The 19,593-nt window shown below is 42.4% G+C and overlaps 1 protein-coding gene across 1 annotated transcript in view; it reads left to right on the forward strand.

Annotated features, from left to right (window-relative positions):
• LGR6 (leucine rich repeat containing G protein-coupled receptor 6) overlaps positions 1-19,593 on the forward strand; it is a 175,080-nt gene that overhangs the window by 141,329 nt on the left and 14,158 nt on the right. Inside the window, exons 8-10 of the mRNA XM_063140345.1 lie at positions 16,525-16,593; positions 18,004-18,075; positions 19,509-19,580. Of these exons, the coding sequence (XP_062996415.1) occupies positions 16,525-16,593; positions 18,004-18,075; positions 19,509-19,580 (213 nt within the window). The remainder of the gene's footprint in view (positions 1-16,524; positions 16,594-18,003; positions 18,076-19,508; positions 19,581-19,593) is intronic.

A 19,593-nucleotide genomic window follows, 5' to 3' on the forward strand; every position in this document is an offset into this window, starting at 1 on the left:
CTCTAATCAACACCAGTGTGTGAAAGATCAATAGCACCTTACTCTGACTCACTTTGAGCTTCATGGACCAGAAAAGGAAAGTTTTTCATAATTTTAAACAAGTTTCTCAATTATTTTAACTTGTTAACATTCCTCTTTCCCCACCCCACTTAATTTTGTGTACATATTTTTAAAACAATCATCAGCTGCTTTTACTTGATGCTGAAGGTGGAAGAATATGAGGCAAATGAGGAATCAGAGACAGAGCTGCACAAAGGCTTGGAGGCAATATGCAAGAGCAATGTGCTTGCAGGACTACACGATTGCACTCCTACACCAATACCTGAAACGATTCCATGATCTGCCAAATTTGAAAGCATTTTCCCAACGTTAAGTCTAATGTGTTTTTGTTTGCTTAGTAATCCAGTCAAACATGGTAGCAATGCTATCATCGCTTAACACTGCTGTCTTTGAATGTTGGATCTAATAGTTTGGAGCAGTGTAAATCGGCTGGGTAAAAATATTCTTTTAAACCATTGCTTTAAAAAGCAGTCATTCTGTATTATTTTGAATGACAGAATATTTTATCTTTCCTCCAATTTCCACAGTTTTGTATGTAATGGATGTGTTTTGTTGTTTTTGCTGCTGCTATTTTGAAAATTTCCAAGGTTTCCAAGGCTTTCACTTTTCTACTTTGGGTCCAGTTGCTAGCTTGTTGAAGAGCAACTTCAAGGCCCAGCTCTTTAAAGAAAAGTGATTTGCTTAGGCTAGGCTTGCACAGCTTGTAACCCACCAAGCATAATTTGGCCCACAACTACAGTGGTCATTTATGAATCACCAACAAAGAGGACAAAAGAGGACACATTTGCTGATTTTTATTTATTTATTACATTTCTATACTATCCGATAACTGAAGCTCTCTGGGTGGTTCACAAAAATTAAACCTAACCTAACTGTCTAGGTGCAAATTTAGACATTATTATAATTTAAATAGGAATGCAGTACATTTTACCATAGTGTGGAAGACTGTGACCAGGTGACCTGTATGCCCATTGGTTCAACCTGTTCCCCAGGTGCTAGTTTGTTGAGGGGCAGCATCAAGGCCCAGATCTTCCTTCAGATGGTTCTTTATCTTTAAACAGGACTTGGACTAGACAACCTTTCAATTGCCTTCAAAATACAGTGAGCTCTTCAAATAGAGGACTATCCTTTGTAAAAGAGGACATATGGCCACCTACATCATAAACTTTGGCCTCTTTTGACTGACAAACCCTGGTTTTGACATACCAAGTAATTGGTGAAAAGCAGAGTGTGTGGGGGGGTCAAGTTTATATTAATATAATCACTGCCATAAATCTTCTATCACAGTAATCTTACTTTCTGTGAGGTAGAAAGGCCTACTTTTGAAAACCCAACTTTGTGGGACAATCTGAAAGCTTCCAAAGACAATTTTCAAGTTCACTTGACTAGATCCAAGCCAGGTTTATCCATTTTCACAGATTAATTCTGCAGCATGGTTGTTTTCCTGTCATGAAGATATACAACTAAATGAGACATACGCATAGGTGGCTGATAATAAGTTAGGAGAATTTTTTTCAGTGGACCAGTTTATAACGTCTATTGTAATTATGATGGTAGAAGTATGTGCTTTGGCACTATACAGAAATGAGATGTGGATACAGCTGACTGTGAAGACTGCGAGAACATTTTGTTTTGGAGCAATTTATCTGTCTTGAAAAAGTTGCACACTTGAGGTATTTAGAGCCTGGAGCACTGGCAGCTCTCATATTTGCAGTTTGGAGATCCATATGCAAATTGTCCTGAAGCATACAATTGTAATGGAAAAAGTGGGTGGTATGGCAAGATTCCCTACAAATCTCCAGATCAGGATTTTTATGGCCTGAGAATTGACTTTTGGCTGGAACCGAATGTCATCATATGACAGAGAATGCAATTTGGAACATAGGAAGAGACGTGTCAGATTAGACTAGTCCAGTATTCTGTTTCCCACCATAACCCACCAGATCCCCATCGGAAGCCCACAAGCAAGACACAAGGGCAACAGCACCCTTCTGCTCATTTTCCCCACTAACCGGTATTCAGGGGCATGAATTCCTTTTGTCTGTCCTGAATCTTCCACCATTCAGTTTCAATGGAGAACCCAGTTTCCAGACCATGAATTTGATACATCTCTATTTTACACACACACGACTCACCTTTTTTTCCTAAGATAAACATAGTAACCTCTCATCATAGGGAATTTGCTCCAACCTCTAAATGGTTGCCCTCTTTCACACCTTTTCCGGCTCTAGGATATATATTTTTCAGATGTAGTGACCAGAACTATAGACAGTATTTCAAATGTGGTCACACCATGGATTTGCATAAAGGCATTATTATGTTGGAAGGTTTTTTTATTCCTTTTGTAATTATCTCCAACTGGAATTTACCTTTTTCACAGCTGCCATGTACTGGGTTGACCTTTTCATCAATCTCTCCACCACAATCTCAAGATCACCTGGTCAATCACCACCATCCCTTCCCCCAGTTTGGGGAGGATCTTTTGGAGCTCTTCACTATCCTTCTTTGTTTTAAACCATCCACAATAATTTGGTGTCATCAGCAAACTTGTCCATCTCACTGATTACCCCTAACTCTAGATCACTTACAAACAAGTTAAAAAGCATAGGGGGGACCTTGGGGGACCTCCCTGTATACTTCTCTCTATTGTGAGAATTGTCCATTTATTCCTTCACCCTGCTTCCTGATCTTTAACTAGTTGTTGATCTGTAAGAGGACCTCTATAATCCCATAACTGGTCAGTTTGCCCCAGAGTCTTTGGTGAAAGACATGTGTTATTTAAGATCCTAATATCAGCTTGCGCTGTACCAGGTGGAAGGTGTGTAAGGGCATAGCTAGATGGGGAGATATCCCAGGGGATCGTCCCAGGATCATCCCTGTGCATCCACATGACACACAGGGGATCCCGGGAGCAGGAAGGGATGATCCCTCCCTTTTCCTGGGATATCACCCTACCCTTTTTTCATGGTTTTTCTGCGGTCTCGGGATGATCCCGAGACCGCAGAAAGTGTGGCCTGCCATCATGGTTTGTCCCAGCTCCTTGCAAGGAGCTGGGAGCCGGGCATGGGTCACAGAGCTTCTCAGGAGCTCTGTGCCCATCAGGGGTAGGGTGGGGGGAGCAGAGAAATTAATTTTTTTAAAAAAACATGCACCAGCAGACGAGTGCTCATGTGCTCATTCTCCTTTAAAAACTAAAACAAAATGGCGGCCGCGATGTCGCGTGCTGGGTGTAAACGAGGACGATGATCTTGCGATAATAAAATTGTGAGATCGTCACCCTTTCACTGCCTCGTCTAGCCATGGCCTAGGTGTGTGTCTTCCAGTACTTTGTGCTCTAAAATAGGGATGTGGAGACTGGGTTAGGAATCAGATTCTATCTGCTTGTATTGGATATTGACCTGTTCATAAGTAAAATTAGAGCTGAGCCCAAGTTTCAGTTTTCCTCCACTTTTCCTGGAGTTAGCAGAAGACAGGGGAAGCTGCAATGATTGGAGCAGAGGATGAGTCTGCAAATGTGGAGGGAGAGAATGGGTGCAAATCTAGGGACACCGTATCAGTAAGCATTTTACCATCAATGACCCTTTGGACGTGCACCTGCATGCATAAAAAAAAAACCAGTGCCATGCATACAAGAACACATGAATAAATTGCAGAACTGCATAGTATGGTGGATGCAAATCCACCCTTGGTCTCCTAATATGTACCTATAATTCAGAGCATCTCTCAGTCCCATGTAATTAGTATCATCATTCTTTCCTGTGTGACTACGACTTTGGTTGCGCTTTCTCTTATGCAAATATACCCTTCTTTTTATGTCTTGCATCTGTGAATGTGAAGGACCCCCCAGGAGAGTCTAGCTCCCTGAGGCCTACTTTAAACTTGTTAAGTAAATTCAGCCAAAATTGAAACCATATGGAATTCAGAAGCTTCCCCAGTTACAGAACAGACAGCTGAGAACAAACACTTTCCGGAAGCATTAGAGAAAGGAGCTCAGTATGAGGAGATGGCCTGGAGGGATAGAGGAAACAGCTGAGTTTTGATCCTACAAAGTGACACTAACACCTTGCTGGGTCTACTTTGTTTTTTTAAACTAGAATCCTGAAATTTGGATGGCCACTTACAGATTGGAAAAGAAAAAAGAGGAATTGCATCACCAGAAAAAAATAGGGTACCAATTTACATAACATTTTTATTTGCATACATTTAGAAACCATAACTATAATTTAAATAGAAATACAAAACATCTTACTATAGTAAAAAAGGATGACCAGTCTGCTGTCCAGGTGCTAACTGTGAATGGGCAACTCTCCAGACTTGGACTGGACAGCCCATTAAATGAAGACATCTTCAAATAGACAACTTCCCTCTGCCAGCTCTCCAAAGTAAAGAACTGTCCTTTGTAAAGTTGGACAGCTGGCCACCTTACCCAAAATCTACCAACTGGAGCCTAGTGAAAAAGATGTACAATACACTTACTTATTAAAGAATTCTGAGTCCAGGAACTTGTTTGGTGTACCAGAACTGAATGGAGCTCACAGTCCTTTCATTCCCCGCCCCCAAAAATCCTGGTTATCCCTAGCTTTCTTCATTTGACGAGTATAATTTAAGGTGAGTGGGTTGTTGCTGCTATTATTAAACATTTGGAAGTCAGAAATCCTTGACAATCTACTACAATCACCCAGCAATCTAGCAGCAGATCCAAATCTACCTTCTGCTCACACCTGATTTAAGCTCATTCCAAGTTTATCCCAAGGGTGTTTCCAGACAAAGTTTTTATGTTGCCATCGCCTTGCCTCATCCACAGAATTTTATGGGGTGAGGGGTGTTCAGACATCACTGTCATCCTCCACTTATAACCCTCCCGTGTTTTCTCACCACTTCTTCCATCTTTTTTCTTACTCGTGCTAAGGAATTGCTGCACAATGTCTTCTGATAAGTAGAACTGGAAAGACCCCAAGAGTAAGAAGATGGGAGAAGGGATGAGCTCTCAGCCCTGAGCAATCTGGGCTGCAAGGATTGCCTGATACAGCAAATTCTGAATAACCCTGACTTCTAACAAATTTACACCTGAGCCACGCATAGGGTGCTGTTTCTGCTAGTACATTTCACATATGCGGTTATACAGGCAAAGCACAATCAGAGTCATAGCCATCTTCATCCTTCTTCAGGATTAATTTCCTCCATGACAGGAGGCCTCTCTCTTTATTCTGGGTGTTGAATCGGAACAGGATAATCTTAATACTTCTCCAATTGTATTGTCTTCACATGGCAATATGAATGAACTCTCTTTTATTCCACATAACATAGTATGTTCTGCAAATATGAGATCTACTGGACTTCTTCTGAAGAACAGAAAGCAGACTTCTTGCTGGTCTGCTGCATATTCTCATTGTGAAATCAAAGGCATTCCTGAAAGCTCCGGAGAGTCCATTTTACATTTAGTGTAAGCTAAGGTACATAAGCCTGCAGAATAGGTGGTGAAGGAGACATGCTTTAGTCTCAAGTGAGAATAAAACAGAAGGCCTGTTTACACCAACAGTTAACTGTTGGCCTGTTTACACCAACAGTTATTCTTTGCTAACAAATCTAAATGAACTAACTTTTTCAACCCCTGATTTTCATGATGAGAAACAAAGACAGGCACATCTTTCAATTCCTGGTAACATCAGGGTTTCTTCATTCACCACTATCAACCATGGACAGTCATGTAAACAAGAGTACGCTTATTATCTCTAGTGAGTGAAGTTTAGTCATGGGAAGTGTGTGGCAAAAATATCCTAAAATCCTTTTTTCATTCAAGTAGGAGTTGTTACCTCAAGATAAGAAGCCTGGAATAACAACTTCTAAAACTTAGCTAATGTAAAGTACTTCAGAGTGAAGCAGGATTCCCAGATAGTCTGTCTGCCTCAGGTTGGAGATGATAGTGGGAAACAGGTATAGGTATCCTCTTTCATTTTCAGTGGTAGGCAATCTGACCTGTCATGGATGAAATCAAACGTACAAGGCACCACCCATCTTAACTACTTTAACTGTTACTTTGCCAAATTCTTTCTGGGATTTTTTTTGCTGTTATAGATCCCCCTTGTGAACTCCACTTGCTAATTTGACTTGCCCCAAGTTTCTGAAATATTGTTCTCCACGAAACCATTCCCCATCCCATTTAAACTCTATGGGCTTAACTTCATGGCGTCGCTTCAATGCTTCTTCCCCCTGAAACCCCACAGTTTTCCGGCAGTCATCCAGGTACTAGAACACCCCCCCTGCCCTTTTCCTGGCTTCCAACGACAAATCACCAGTCGCCATCCACCCCAGAACGCCCACAGATCGATGCTGGAGCGAGGTCACATGGCAGAAGGGCTGTGGTGACCACACTTCCAAAGGAAAGTCAGGGTCCCTGACTTTTTTACGGCACAGCTTTGGGGAAAAGCCCCATGGTGGCTGCAAGACAGCGGCTGCGTCGTATAACCACAAAGACACTATGGGGCAAAGAAGACATTTAGAACATTTTCAGATGGGGGAGGGATTGTGTTTCCCTACTGTCACTTTGCCTTCTGCTTCTGTCGTACAATAGGGATGAGCAGCTTCATCTTTCTTTACATGGGGAAGAAAGAGGAAGCAAGTAGCCACCAGGTGGCCCATTCAGTGGGGCGTTTTTGTAGCGTAGCTTCTCCTGCACACAGCAGGAAATAGTGCCAATTATTGTCAGAGTCAAGAACAAACGGATTTTCCAGGTAATATCTTGTAGTGGAAAAAACACCAGAAGAAGCGGGCGGCATGCAAGAGGAGCGTTGCATTGTCAAAATGACCCACAAAGATCCGTGAGTGGCCTGTCGCAAGTGTGTGATAAAACGCTCTTTGACAGCCCCTATGTTTGTACTCTTTGCATGTTTCACTCTCCCATTGTATTAGCATTATCCAGACATTAGCACATGCCTACTCCCACCCAAAATATGTTCAGTAAAACTGCCCTACATGATTTTTAGTGACAGCCCAAAAAAATTGCAACTTTGGGGGGTGGGTGGGTGGGAATATTAGCCAGCAATGTAAAAATAATGCCCTATCAAAAAGTCTGGAAGTGCTAAGGCCTCATTTTTCCTGGTTTCTTGGGCAAGGACTGTCACAGACTTATGACGGCCCAAATTCCTGGAAGGCACTTGGAACAGGATGAAAATAACCAGAGACTTTTCAGCTCCAGTTTCCGATCTTACTACATTTGTACATTTATTAGCTGCAAAATTGCGCTTTTCTGTGGAAGACTTTATGGTTCCATATACTTTTTTCTTGGCTCCCTAGGTAGAACCACTAATAGCCTCTAAGAGGCAGAAAATTGAGCTGAGGCTATCTGTTTTCCTCTCTCTCTTTCTCTCTCTGGCCCCATACAAGTTATTAATAGTTCCAGGCTCTGTGTCATTGGTTCAGACAAATCACTCTGGCAGACCAATCCAGCAATCATCATCTTGCTACTGTCAATTTACTTTTACTCCTAAATAAACATTGATGGAGGTGTTCTAAATGCAGGCCCGCAGAAGCTCACCAGAACAATAACAAGTTCAGTTGGCTTGATGCTTTTCCAGGAGAATTTAAAAAAAGAGGTTCCTATTTTAAAAGCAGCACTAGGTGCAAAACCTGACCTGGCAGCACTGAGTGTGGTTAAGCGAGTAAGTGTTTTATGGTCCCGCCTCTCACACCCATTCCCCACTACCTTTGGCAGGATGACTGGGCTCCAGAGAGTCCGTTAACGTAGATGATAATAATAGCCTCTTTTCATATGCTGTTTTCTATTTGGAGTTCTGTGGGGTGAAGGGAGCCTTGCTACAGTCTGCCAATATTCTTTTCTTTTTTGTTTCATAGAATGACACAATTATTTTCTGGTTTGAGCTATTAAGCAAGGGAGTGCTTATCCAACAAAGAATACTTTTTTAAGAACTGAAAGGGGAGGGAGTCTCATAACGTGAACAGAAGGTGCCAAGGACTCAAGTGACTCAACATAACTGATGTCAAAGCGACAAACCATTTAGTGCCTGCGGTATTCATACAACCACCTTCCAAACAGCAATCACATTAGAAGTGGTAGTGTTGGCCAAAGGGAAAACGGCATTTTCCCAGCAATGACATAATGTAGTTCTAAGTACTTGGGAAATGCAATATCCACCTATTAGAATGATCACTGCAGGAAAGCCGTCTAGAGCTTTTGCATTTAAAAAATGGTGCCTGTATTGGATGTAAATGAAGCAATGAAATGGTCATCTAGCTAAACCCCTAGATCAACCCTGAGGTCTACCAAGAAGACTTCCTTCATTATTCCATCTGCACACCAACAATGGACATCCAGGGGTGGGCAGAATCACAGAATCATAGAATAGTAGAGTTGGAAGGGGCCTATAAGGCCATCGAGTCCAACCCCCTGCTCAATGCAGGAATCCACCCTAAAGCATACCTGACAGACGGTTGTCCAGCTGCCTCTTGAATGCCTCTAGTGTGGGAGAGCCCACAACCTCCCTAGGTAACTGGTTCCATTGTTGTATTGTTCTAATAGTCAGGAAGTTTTTCCTGATGTCCAGCTGGCATCTGACTTCCTGTAACTTGGGCCCGTTATTCCGTGTCCTGTACTCTGGGATGATCAAGAAAAGATCCTGGCCCTCCTCTGTGTGACAACCTTTTAAGTATTTGAAGAGTGCTATCATGTCTCCCCTCAATCTTCTCTTCTCCAGGCTAAACATGCCCAGTTGTTTCAGTCTCTCTTCATAGGGCTTTGTTTCCAGACCCCTGATCATCCCGGTTGCCCTCCCCTGAACATGCTCCAGCTTGTCTGCGTCCTTCTTGAAGTGTGATGCCCAGAACTGGACGCAATACTCTAGATGAGGCCTAACCAGGGCCGAATAGAGAGGCAGATCAAGTTCTACATTTTTCTCCCTCTCTCATAATACTAGAACCCAATGGGGTTGTCCTATGAAGCTGATTGGTGGGAGATTCAGGGCAGATAAAAGGAAGAATTTCTTCGCACAGTGCATATTTAAACTATGGAATTCACTACCACAAGATGTAGTGATGGCAACCCATTTGGATGGCTTTAAAAGGGGATTCAATAAATTCCTGGAGGAGAAGGCTCTCAGTGGTTACTAGTCCTGATAATTATGTGCCACTTCCAATATCAGAGGCAGTCATCCTTCGTACACCAGTTGCTGGGGAACATGAGTGGAAGGTGCTGTTCCACCCGTGTCCTGCTTGTGGATTCCTAGTCGACAGCTGGTTGGCCACTGTGTGAACAGATTGCTGGACTAGATGGACCCTGATCCAGCATGGCTCTTCTTATGTAGTGGTAGATCTCTAGGTGATTAACAGAGGATGAGCAAGGAGTTGATTTTTAACTCCCAATCATTGAACAATACCAACAATAAATACATTCTCCCCACTGCCTACCGCAAAGTTTAGGGGAAACCAGGAGTTCATTCTTGTGGGAGAGAGCTTTGGGCTTAGTTATGGTACTGAAAACAAATTCCCGGGCTTGGCACGCTCTCAAAGGCATTGAGTCTAAGCATATGTCCACACTCTTCAGCCACTATTTTTTACCTGACTCCATTTGATGGGCCTTGGGATTCTGGTAAGAAAAGATCCCACTACCTGAAGTCTTGTGTAGGCATTATCAGTGGCTGCCCTACCATGCCCCTGAAGAATAATAAAACCCAAATTTGCATCTGTTTTGAAAATTTGATAAGACTTTTTCCTATTCAGCTGAAAGCTCTATATTGGGAATATTTTGGTTATGTTTTATTTTGCCTAATTTGTATTTGAAAAGTCCTAAAAGATGGTCTAAAATCTAAATGAGGGTACTTCGCAAACCTGTCTCATAGGTCCTCCCCATGTTCAGCAAATAGCCATGCTGACTGGGGATGATGGGAGCTGTAGTCTAACACATCCAGAGAGCACGAGGTTAGAGAAGGCTGACCTGGAAAACATGCAGTAAAAGCCGCTGCCACCCCCGAACAGGTTCAAAGTGCATGTTCCTCAGCATTGAGTAAGTAGAGAGAGTCCTTGTGTATTCTGGGGTAGTCTTCTAAATTGTTTTTAGACAGTTGTTTTTAGACAGACTAAAGCGGCAGTGTGATTAGCCTAGCAGAAACTAAACTATAATTCTGAAAGAAATCTGAAGTCCTAGAGCGTCGTCACACGGAGGAAAATCATGTTTGCTTGCTATCACTTCTCTGCCTGTGCGTTTGTCCCTCATTACAAAGGAAGATGCCTAATACACCTTAAACTATATATGGGAGCAGGCAGGATTTGGTGATGGAAAGGCACTCTGCACATGCCCAGTGAGGCTCTCTTTTTTTAGTATTATTCCATATGTTGACTGTCTCTTGCTTGCATTAAAAAACAAGTCTGTGGCCAAGCTATACTGGGTTGTGGCTCAAAGTAAGGCCTATTTCTGCCTATATAGATTCTCTCTCCTCTTTCTTCTCTCCTCTCTCTGTACAGCTCTGCACGTGTACTTATGTCACCCTTCTTCTCTCCTGTTTTACAAATCCATCTGTGGGGGGTGCCTTCAGTGTGTGAACTGTGGACATGCCTCCTGCATTAACATTTATTTCCTTCCTTCCTCAAGTGAATCAGTGGGACTTTCCTAAGATCTCCCACTCTTAAACCTCAAAGGTTTCACAACTGCCTCTTTGATACTTTGCATTGCCCAACACTGGTGTTCCTAAGAGCAGGCCCCAAGAAAGTTCTTTGTACATCTCAACTTGCTTGCATCTGGTGTAATTTTTGCCCCTCCAGCTGATGCATTCCCAGATGAAGTTGGGGGAATGGCTCCCTTATCCAGAAGGATGTGCTGAAAAATACAATACATTCTTTCTCTGCCAAGCAGAGAGTGTGGCTTTATCCAGATAGGCTCTCAACATTGCGAAGAATGCCAATACTCATTCAAGAAGAACTATTCCTGCATGTACTTGCATGCTGTTTGATATGCAAACAAAAATTATAACTGGCAATTACAGAAAGCCCTTGAAACAGAGTGCTTGGAAGAGGAACTGAAAAAGCAAACAAATGGCTTACATGTTGCTAATTATATAGGCTATCTATTGACACTTTGTTTTTACTAGCATTTCTAGCATGGCTCATATCAAGGGTTGGCAGATTCCTCATGTTCATAGAAGAGGCCTTTTGGAGGACTAGAGCTTCACAAGGGATATCCTCTGTTTCATAGCTCTTTACATCCATAGGAATGCTATTGGTCCTGGAAAAGTTGGTCTAGCAAGCTCTCCATCAGCAGTTGCAGTCTAATGCAATCATCCCTTTCATATTCCTTCTTCTGACTTTTCTCACTTCTCCTCATTCCTCTGGACCAGTCTCTGTTCTTCTACTCCTAGGTCTACTGCCTCTTCTGACTCCTCGGAGTCAGTGTCATTTCTTTCTTGTGGATCACTGCTCCTTCCATTCTACCTTGAACCATTGCTTCATCAAATATCTTTTTTAAAAAAGTTCCTCCTAGTTGCTTCCTTATCTACTTTGAACTCGTTCCTCATCCCCCATTAGGGTGGTCACTTACCAATCGCCAAAAAAGAAGACCAAAGAAGATACCAGTTTACATAAAACGTAATACACTAATTTACATGTATAGATGCAAACTTAGAAATAAATATTATAATTTAAATAGAAATACAGTACATCTCCCCATAGTGTGGAAGACTGACCAGATGTCCTGTGTGCCTTCCTCAGCCTGCTGCTGGCCCAGCTGCTGGTTCTTTATCGTTAAACCAGACTCAGTTTGGACAGCCCTTCATATAGAGGACACCTTCAAAACAGAGAACAGTCCACTGGTAGCCTTTCAAATAGAGGACTTTCACCTGTAAAAGAGGACACATGGCTACCGTATCCTCCATTTTTCTTCACATTTATCACTCAGCACCCACCTCCCTTCCTGTGGAAATATGATGTGACATCAGAGGTGCTCAAGCAACAGCAGTAGAAATGCTTCTTACTCATCAGACCATTTCAACCTGTCACTGCCAAAGGATTCATCACCAGCACAAAATCCCAAGGGTAGACAACCTGATGTCCTGCATATGTTCTGGGATACAACTTCCATCAGCCCCATCAACCAACAGTCAGGGTTTATGAGAATTGTAGTCCAATTCATCTAGTGGCCTTGGCTGTCCTACTCCACCTGCTAGAGCATTACAATATAAGATTATCAGTCAGGTTTTTCTTACAGTGTGCATTGTTTGGGCTTAAGTTTATTGAGAAGGCATTTTTCATTTCTGCAATTTGAATGAAATGGTACACTGATAAGACATTCAATATTTAAATGGCTCTTTACCACTTACCACCGCCCAATATTAGGTGATGAATTCAAGACAAAGGTGTTGCTTGTGAAAACACCCTTGTAATCATGGCAATTGAAATCATATTTATTATTTATTTATTTAAGGATTTTTATGCCGCCATTCAGCTAAAAAAGGCTCTCACGGCAGTTTACAAAAGTATTTCTTGACAATCCCTGCCCACAGGCTTACAATCTAAAAGACATGACACAAAAGGAAAGGGGATTGGGAGGGAGGAGGAGGAGGGGGGAAAGGAAAGGAAATTCAGGCACTACAATCTTAGTTGCAAAGATCATGGCAGTGTGTCAGGAAGACTGATGCCTTAAAAAATCTAGAAAATATTTCTGACCACAGATTAACATAAAGTGTGCTTACTCACTGAAATCAAACAACTTAAGCGTACTTCGCTCAGTCTTGGATTGTGTCACCTGAGTTTACAGAGGCATTATAAGCAGTTGATAGAAGTTCATGTGAACACTTGTGACATTAATCTGAGTTACCTGTTTCTTTTTCCAATTGCTAATAAGAGGCACATCTAGCCTGCCTACAATGAACGAGGGCACAGGAGAATTACATGATAATTACAAGGCAATGGTTGGAAGGGACAGTGGGAGTTACTAAGTAATTAGACACCAAATCCCATTTAATTCCAGAGTAAATTCATGGTTACTTCTGTCCTTCAGCCATAATCCCATCCATATGGCAATTACCTTGGGGTCCATTAAGTGCAATTACAAAGTAATCCATAGGCACTAGTAAGTATTCTATCATTCTAAGATATTCATCAACTAAAATCCACTTGGCTACCACTTAGAGCTTTATCACACCAGCAATATACTGTGCAATCACTGCGAATTGTGTGCAAAGTACTCCGAAGCTTTCCAGTTTATAATCTGCTTTCATTGTGAAGTACTCTGAAGTTTTCCAGTTTATAATCTTCTTTGACTGTGAAGTACTCCCATGCATCCTGCTTTAAATATGCTATAAAGCCAAAAGACCCGACCTATTTTGCTACTAGTTTTGGAGCGAATCATTTGTTGTTTTCCGAGCGGCCACTGGGGGTGCAGGAGCAGGATTTGATACTCTTAAGCGTCAAATTAAACAAATGCTTACATCTGTGTAAGTTTTAAAGATAAAGACATCAAAATTGGCACAGTAATAGATATTAAGAAGAGCTTTAAGCATACTAAATTTGAATTGGATTGGGTCATCCGTTTATTTTTTTTATGATTTTTTTTACATTTCCTTCCTTAAACACTTTTCCTGGTATGCAAAGGAATTTAGGAGCGCTGCCGCCCAGGGTGTGATTTAGCTAGCAACAACAACAAAAACAACACCAGCTTAGTGCTGTAGGGGATAATTTGAGGGAAACAGGTACATGGGCTGAAGACTCTCAATAGAAAAGGTCACATGACATTTAAGTGCCAGAGTGATTTCTATTGTGCTGGCCTATTCTTAATATTAGGACAATGATCTCATGATGAGCAGCACATAATCTACAGAGTGGCCTTCCCTGTAAGTATTTGCAGCCTCAGGACCGTTAAGGACAATGCCGATTTCAATGCTTTCCTTACTCGTGATCTTTTAACATATATCCAGCATGTTTTCCTGTGACAAAACAATTCCCAAACAATTCCTTGCAAGTTGTTCCACAAATCTTCTCTGAGATACTTGCTGAGATTTCAAGCATCTTTGGGATCTGCTAACATCTACCCAACCAGGCAGTTCTATATTTTACAGTCCCAACATTTGAGCTTTGTCTTCAGCCTTGGGTTCCCAAATAAGCAGCATGTCAGTAAAAGGACCTTAGAATAATAGGGAGTTTATGACATGGCTGGGGTGGTGAGGTGATTAAACACTAGTAATTTGAAGTGGTACACTCCAAGGAAGGCTATATCGTGTGATTTCTTTGCATGCATATCCTTGCCTTAAGACAGAACTATTGCCTGCTATGACATTTGATGAGCATAATTTCATACCTGTAAACAGAACTTCAACGACAGTGAAACATCAGCAGCCTACTAATTCCTATTGGCTCCTTTTATGCAAGACACAGAAGAATGAATGGAGAGATTTCCCCTGGGCCTGAATCCTATTGTCTCAGCATTGGAATTAGACTGTCAAGGGGGGGGGGGAGAGTTATAATTAGTTGTAATCCACAAATGGTGGGATGGGTGGCAAACCCTGATCCCACAAAAATATGATTTGTGCAGAGGCCTTATTGTATATGTAGCCCCTGATACCAAATCTCACTCACTCCTAGAACTTTAGAGATGCTTTCAGGTATTAGATTCACCCTATCTGTGACATGTGATAAATATGTCATAGCCCCAGCGTTACCATGCCTAGAAAATGTATTTGGGTTGGTACCAGATTTTTGTGGTAACAAATAATGGTAAGAATGTATAATAAGGTGTTCATCACACTTTTGGTACCATGCCCATTTTCTAGGATCCAGGGGCTAATTCATACGTTATCATCCTAATGAGGGGCGCTTGTATTTCCATTGCTCCCCATCTCTTTTGGAATGATGCATTAAACTCTCTTCTATCTGGGCCAGCAGTGAATGGATCTATATTGCGGCAGAAGTGGTTTACCTTCATAGAATCATAGAATCATAGAATAGCAGAGTTGGAAGGGGCCTACAAGGCCATCGAGTCCAACCCCCTGCTCAATGCAGGAATCTTCTATTACCTTCTATTACCAAATTGTAGAAGGAGTCCAGTTAAGCCCATGGCAGCTGTAGCTTCTGGATTTCCTTAAAGTTGCTTTCCATCGCTTACCCTAGCAGCAGCAGCTCTGCCCTAGGTGGTAAAGGCTGCAGCTGCTGCCTCAAATTATGTATTGCTGCTGCTCAAGACAGGGCTGCTGCTGCTGCCTGCCCTTCTATCTATGAAAACAGGGCAAAGCAAAGCAAGCTGTGAAGAAAGTCATGCTTTTAAAGCAGTCTTCCTCAACCTGCTGCCCTCCAGATGTTTTGGACTTTAATTCCCAGCAGCTGCAGCCAGCATGGCCAGTGGTCAAGAGTTCTGGGAGGTTGGGGAAGTTTCCTCTTCATTTTGCTTTGCCTCTGCAGATGTGTTTGAGAGGACAGTGGTGAATATAGGACAAGACACTGAAAAGGCAGTTCATCCCGGAAAGGCAGCTAGGATATGCCAGGGAAGGATGTTGTGGATCAAAACAGAAGTATCACTGGAGTCTGCTTTGGCCTGATGAATCTCCTAACAGAGTATTCAGTGGCTACTAGTCCTGTTGGCTATGGGTTTCCTCCAGTAGCAGAGGCAGTAACCCTATGTACATTGCTTGCTGGGGAACATGGGTGGAAGTGCTCTTGCACTTGTGTCCTGCATGTGGGTTCCTGGTCAACAGCTGGTTGCCCACTGTGTGAACAGAATGCTAGACTAGATGGACCCTTGGTCTGATTCATCATGGCTCTTCGTATGTTCTTATTTTAGCATCTCTTTGAGGCTATGTTTCCAGACATAGGCAACTGGATAGCCTTGGAAAGCTCTTCTCCATCATCACACAGGGGGAAATCGTGTTTGGTTACTGTCACTTTTCCACCCGAGTGTTTGTCCCTCATTACTTCCTCTTTTGCGAGAGGAAGTAAACAACAGGCACGTATTCTGTGGGTCATTTTGATCGCGCTGCTTCTCCTTTACACAGTAGGAGATAGAAGCAACTTTCATCTTTAAAAATAAGTCTGACTTACTGGGATGTGTTTTTTTCCTTTTACGATTTTTTTATTATTATTTTCTACAGAAAAAGACAAAACAAAATTTCACAAACTTAACAAACAATATAATACAATACAATACAAACAATACAATAAAATACAGCTTATAAAAGCATACATATAAGGCCATATTCCATTTAAGGCATTCTTCATGGCAGACATAACGGTGTTGTGTATTAAAACACTGGGGCATTTTTTTGTGGCGTGAAAAAGTCTAGAAGGGGTGGGAGGCATGCAGGAGGCAGACGACATGGTGAGAGGGACCCGCAAAAATCCGTGGGTGCTCATCAATGAGCGTGCAATAAAACGCTCGTCTGATAGAGCTCCAAGTTTCCAACCCTTTGGAATGTGACACACTTCGTTGAGTTTTTCCAGCTTTCTTAATGATGGCTTTGTCTTTCTCTCTCCCAGGGACCTGAACTATAATGAGTTGGTGGAATTCCCAGTGGCCATTAGGACACTCGGACGACTTCAAGAGCTGTAAGGCATTTCTTGTAGTTTTTGTAGGAATAATGCTCAAACAGATAATCTGGGCCCTTCTTTAATGTGGCCATTCCAAACCTTAATATGCATTCCTCTTTTACCATTCCTCGCATAAATTATTCCTCTCCGGCATTGCAACAAATGTCTGATGGACATCATTAGTGTCAAGTAGAATTCCCAGGCTTGTGGTACCACTGGGCAAACTGCCATGGGCTTTAATAGCAATGGCATGTGGCCCAAAGGATGAGTGGGCATACACCTCTCTTGAGAGAGCTGTTGAAAGCACACAGCACTGACTATTTGGGTATCTTTTGCAGGGCCAATTTCCGCAGACCTGCTGCTTTTTCCCTCCAGGCCTGCATCCCTTTAGAAGAAGCTCTGGGCCTCTAATTATCACCCTCAGTGGAGCTTTCTCATTTTCCACCTCACTGAGGTCCATTCATTTTTCCAGGGCACAGCCAATTTGTGGCTGTTCAAGAGATGGGCATGCATTGCGGGTAATAGGTTTTCCCAACCTTTAAGGCATGTTCAGATGGTCCTAATTTGGGCTGTGTGTGTGACATGCATTGTTTCAGTACTACTAGTTCCTACATTCCACATATCTGTGGTGGTTCAGCTGCCAGCACCAGTTTACAGTGCTCCCAGGATACAGGTGTAGATTTCAAAGTTTACATTCTTAGATTCCCATGAGTACAGAAGATGTCTATTGTACTTGCTTGCATATATTCTGCTTATGTTATAACTCCTGTTTGTGATGTGAGGTTTGGCGTTTAGTTAAAATGCTGGCTTTGTTAAATGATTTGCATTTTTCATCCCATTTTTTCATCTCCAAAAGTCACACATGCACACACTCACATCGCATTGACCTGGTGTGTACATAATGGCAGTAATGCCTGGGTTGTTTAACCCAGGAATTGTTAGGGAACAGCAGAGTGTGTGAGCCATGCATGAGACATTTTTGCCTTTAATTAACAACCCAGCAGCAAGTATACCCTTTGCCTCAGTTGTTTCATGACATGCAAACCCAGAAAGTGTGAGTTAACCCAACAATTACCAAAGATCCCAGGAATTGCTGCTGTTATGTGCAAACCAAGTCAGAGTTGTTGGAACCCTAAAATATATTATTGGGTTCCACAAAAGACTGGTGAAATACATAGGTTAACAAATAAAAGGATGAATTTCCTAGTTGATCATGCCAGTTAAGAGCAGGGAAGTATAATTGGCTGTACTAGTAGCTTCCTGCCACAAATACAAGCAGGAGGTCTGTGCATTTATCACATATGACAGACTAAAATTTCCATATAGTAAATGTTATATTGTGTGAAGCTGTTCAAAGGCTTTCCATTTTTAAACAAACCCCGTTTATATTCTACCCCTTAACCAGCCTGGTGTCTTTTTGCTTAACAGGGGTTTCCATAACAACAACATCAAGGCTATTCCAGAGAAAGCATTTGCTGGGAATCCGTTACTCCAGATTATGTAAGGAACAGGACTATTCAACCTGGGGTTACTGCATTTACCCTCTTCTTCTCCCTCCCAATTGTCATAAGGGTTTGGATCCACAGTAGCACTTATTGGAGTTTTATTCGTGCCAGAGGAAAGGGAGGGGGAGGCAACCTTTGCAATTCCTTCTCCTCCATGCACCCCTCTGTGCCTCCTAGAAAGCTGTTCTGGAAGAGTGGGGGACCCTCCGGAGCAACATGAGAAGTGGGTGATAAGTCACCTCAACACTGAGGTGGGCGATAAGTCAGCAAAAATTGCGTCTCTGCCTTCTTCCTCTAGCAGGAAGGCTTCACTGGAGCCTAGTGCATTCTGTGAATGGAAGGAGCCCTTTCATGGTTGCTTCTTCTCTAACAGAATAATCAGTTGGGATCCAACCCATAATTGGGGTGGGTTTTTTTGTATAATCTGTTCATTTGTTGAAAGTAACTAAGGAAAGAATACAAAAGTGAGTTGAAAAGTTTTGGGTTGGGTTTCCTTTACCTGTTTTTTAAGCCCAAACAATCTACTGTATTCCATTCAGGGGAAAGAAAAGAATGGGCAGAAAATTGGTTTGGTATTGTCCTTACCCAAATCACTGCAGGATAATGGTCTCCTTTGATCCACAAGTAGATATGAAGGTTTACTTGTGGTTCAGAGGGAGCTGCTGCTGTCCAAACATGCTTTTTCAGGCAGTTTTCCACTTTCCTATGACCAAATTTTTTAGAGTGATGCTGTAGCAGCCCAAGTCATGATTAGCTAGTATCTGATATCATTTGGGAGGTATACATAGGCTATGTTGCAGCTTCACTGCTGTGGAAATTTGGCCAGGTAAAGGGTATACTTGGCTCAGCCAGGTTAACATTTCCTTGTTTTTCTATATGGCCTTAGAAGATAGTGACTGGATTCACATGATCACAGCAATGTGCTGTGGTTCATGCTGCCCCATCTTTTGAATATTCAAGCCATGACAATCAGTCACTGTGACTTATCGTGTCATGCAACCTGGTGAGGGTGGCTTACATGTGGGTTAAACGACCCTCGCATAGCCCTAAAACAGCCCATGAGCTACAGCAATCATGCAAACCAGCCCAGTGACACAGCAATTTGTTCTAGCCTTCACCCCCATTCTCCTACGTGTAAGAGATTCCTATATGTCACATATTACATCCCATCTGATTTTAGCCTAGACTTCGTGAGCAATATTCACACTGGCAGTAAAGAATAGGCTAAACCAGGGGTAGGGAACTGGGCACCTTCCAGATATTTTGAATTAGAGCCCTCATAATTCCTGACCGTTGGTCATGCTAGCTGGGGGTATGGGAATTGTCATTCAAAATATCTGGTGGGCACTTGTTTGCCTCCTCCTGGACTAAGCCTTTTAAGCCTCCATGGGAATAATGGCATTAACTGTATCATCTTCTCTCCTACAGGACCTTGACCCGGGCTGGGATCCATTTGCTTCCTGGGGGAATGTGCCAGCAGCTACCCAGCCTGCGCATCCTGTGAGTTATAAAC

The sequence above is a fragment of the Elgaria multicarinata genome, chromosome 1 (genome assembly GCF_023053635.1).
Source record: "Elgaria multicarinata webbii isolate HBS135686 ecotype San Diego chromosome 1, rElgMul1.1.pri, whole genome shotgun sequence".
Classification (NCBI taxonomy): Eukaryota; Metazoa; Chordata; class Lepidosauria; order Squamata; family Anguidae; genus Elgaria; species Elgaria multicarinata.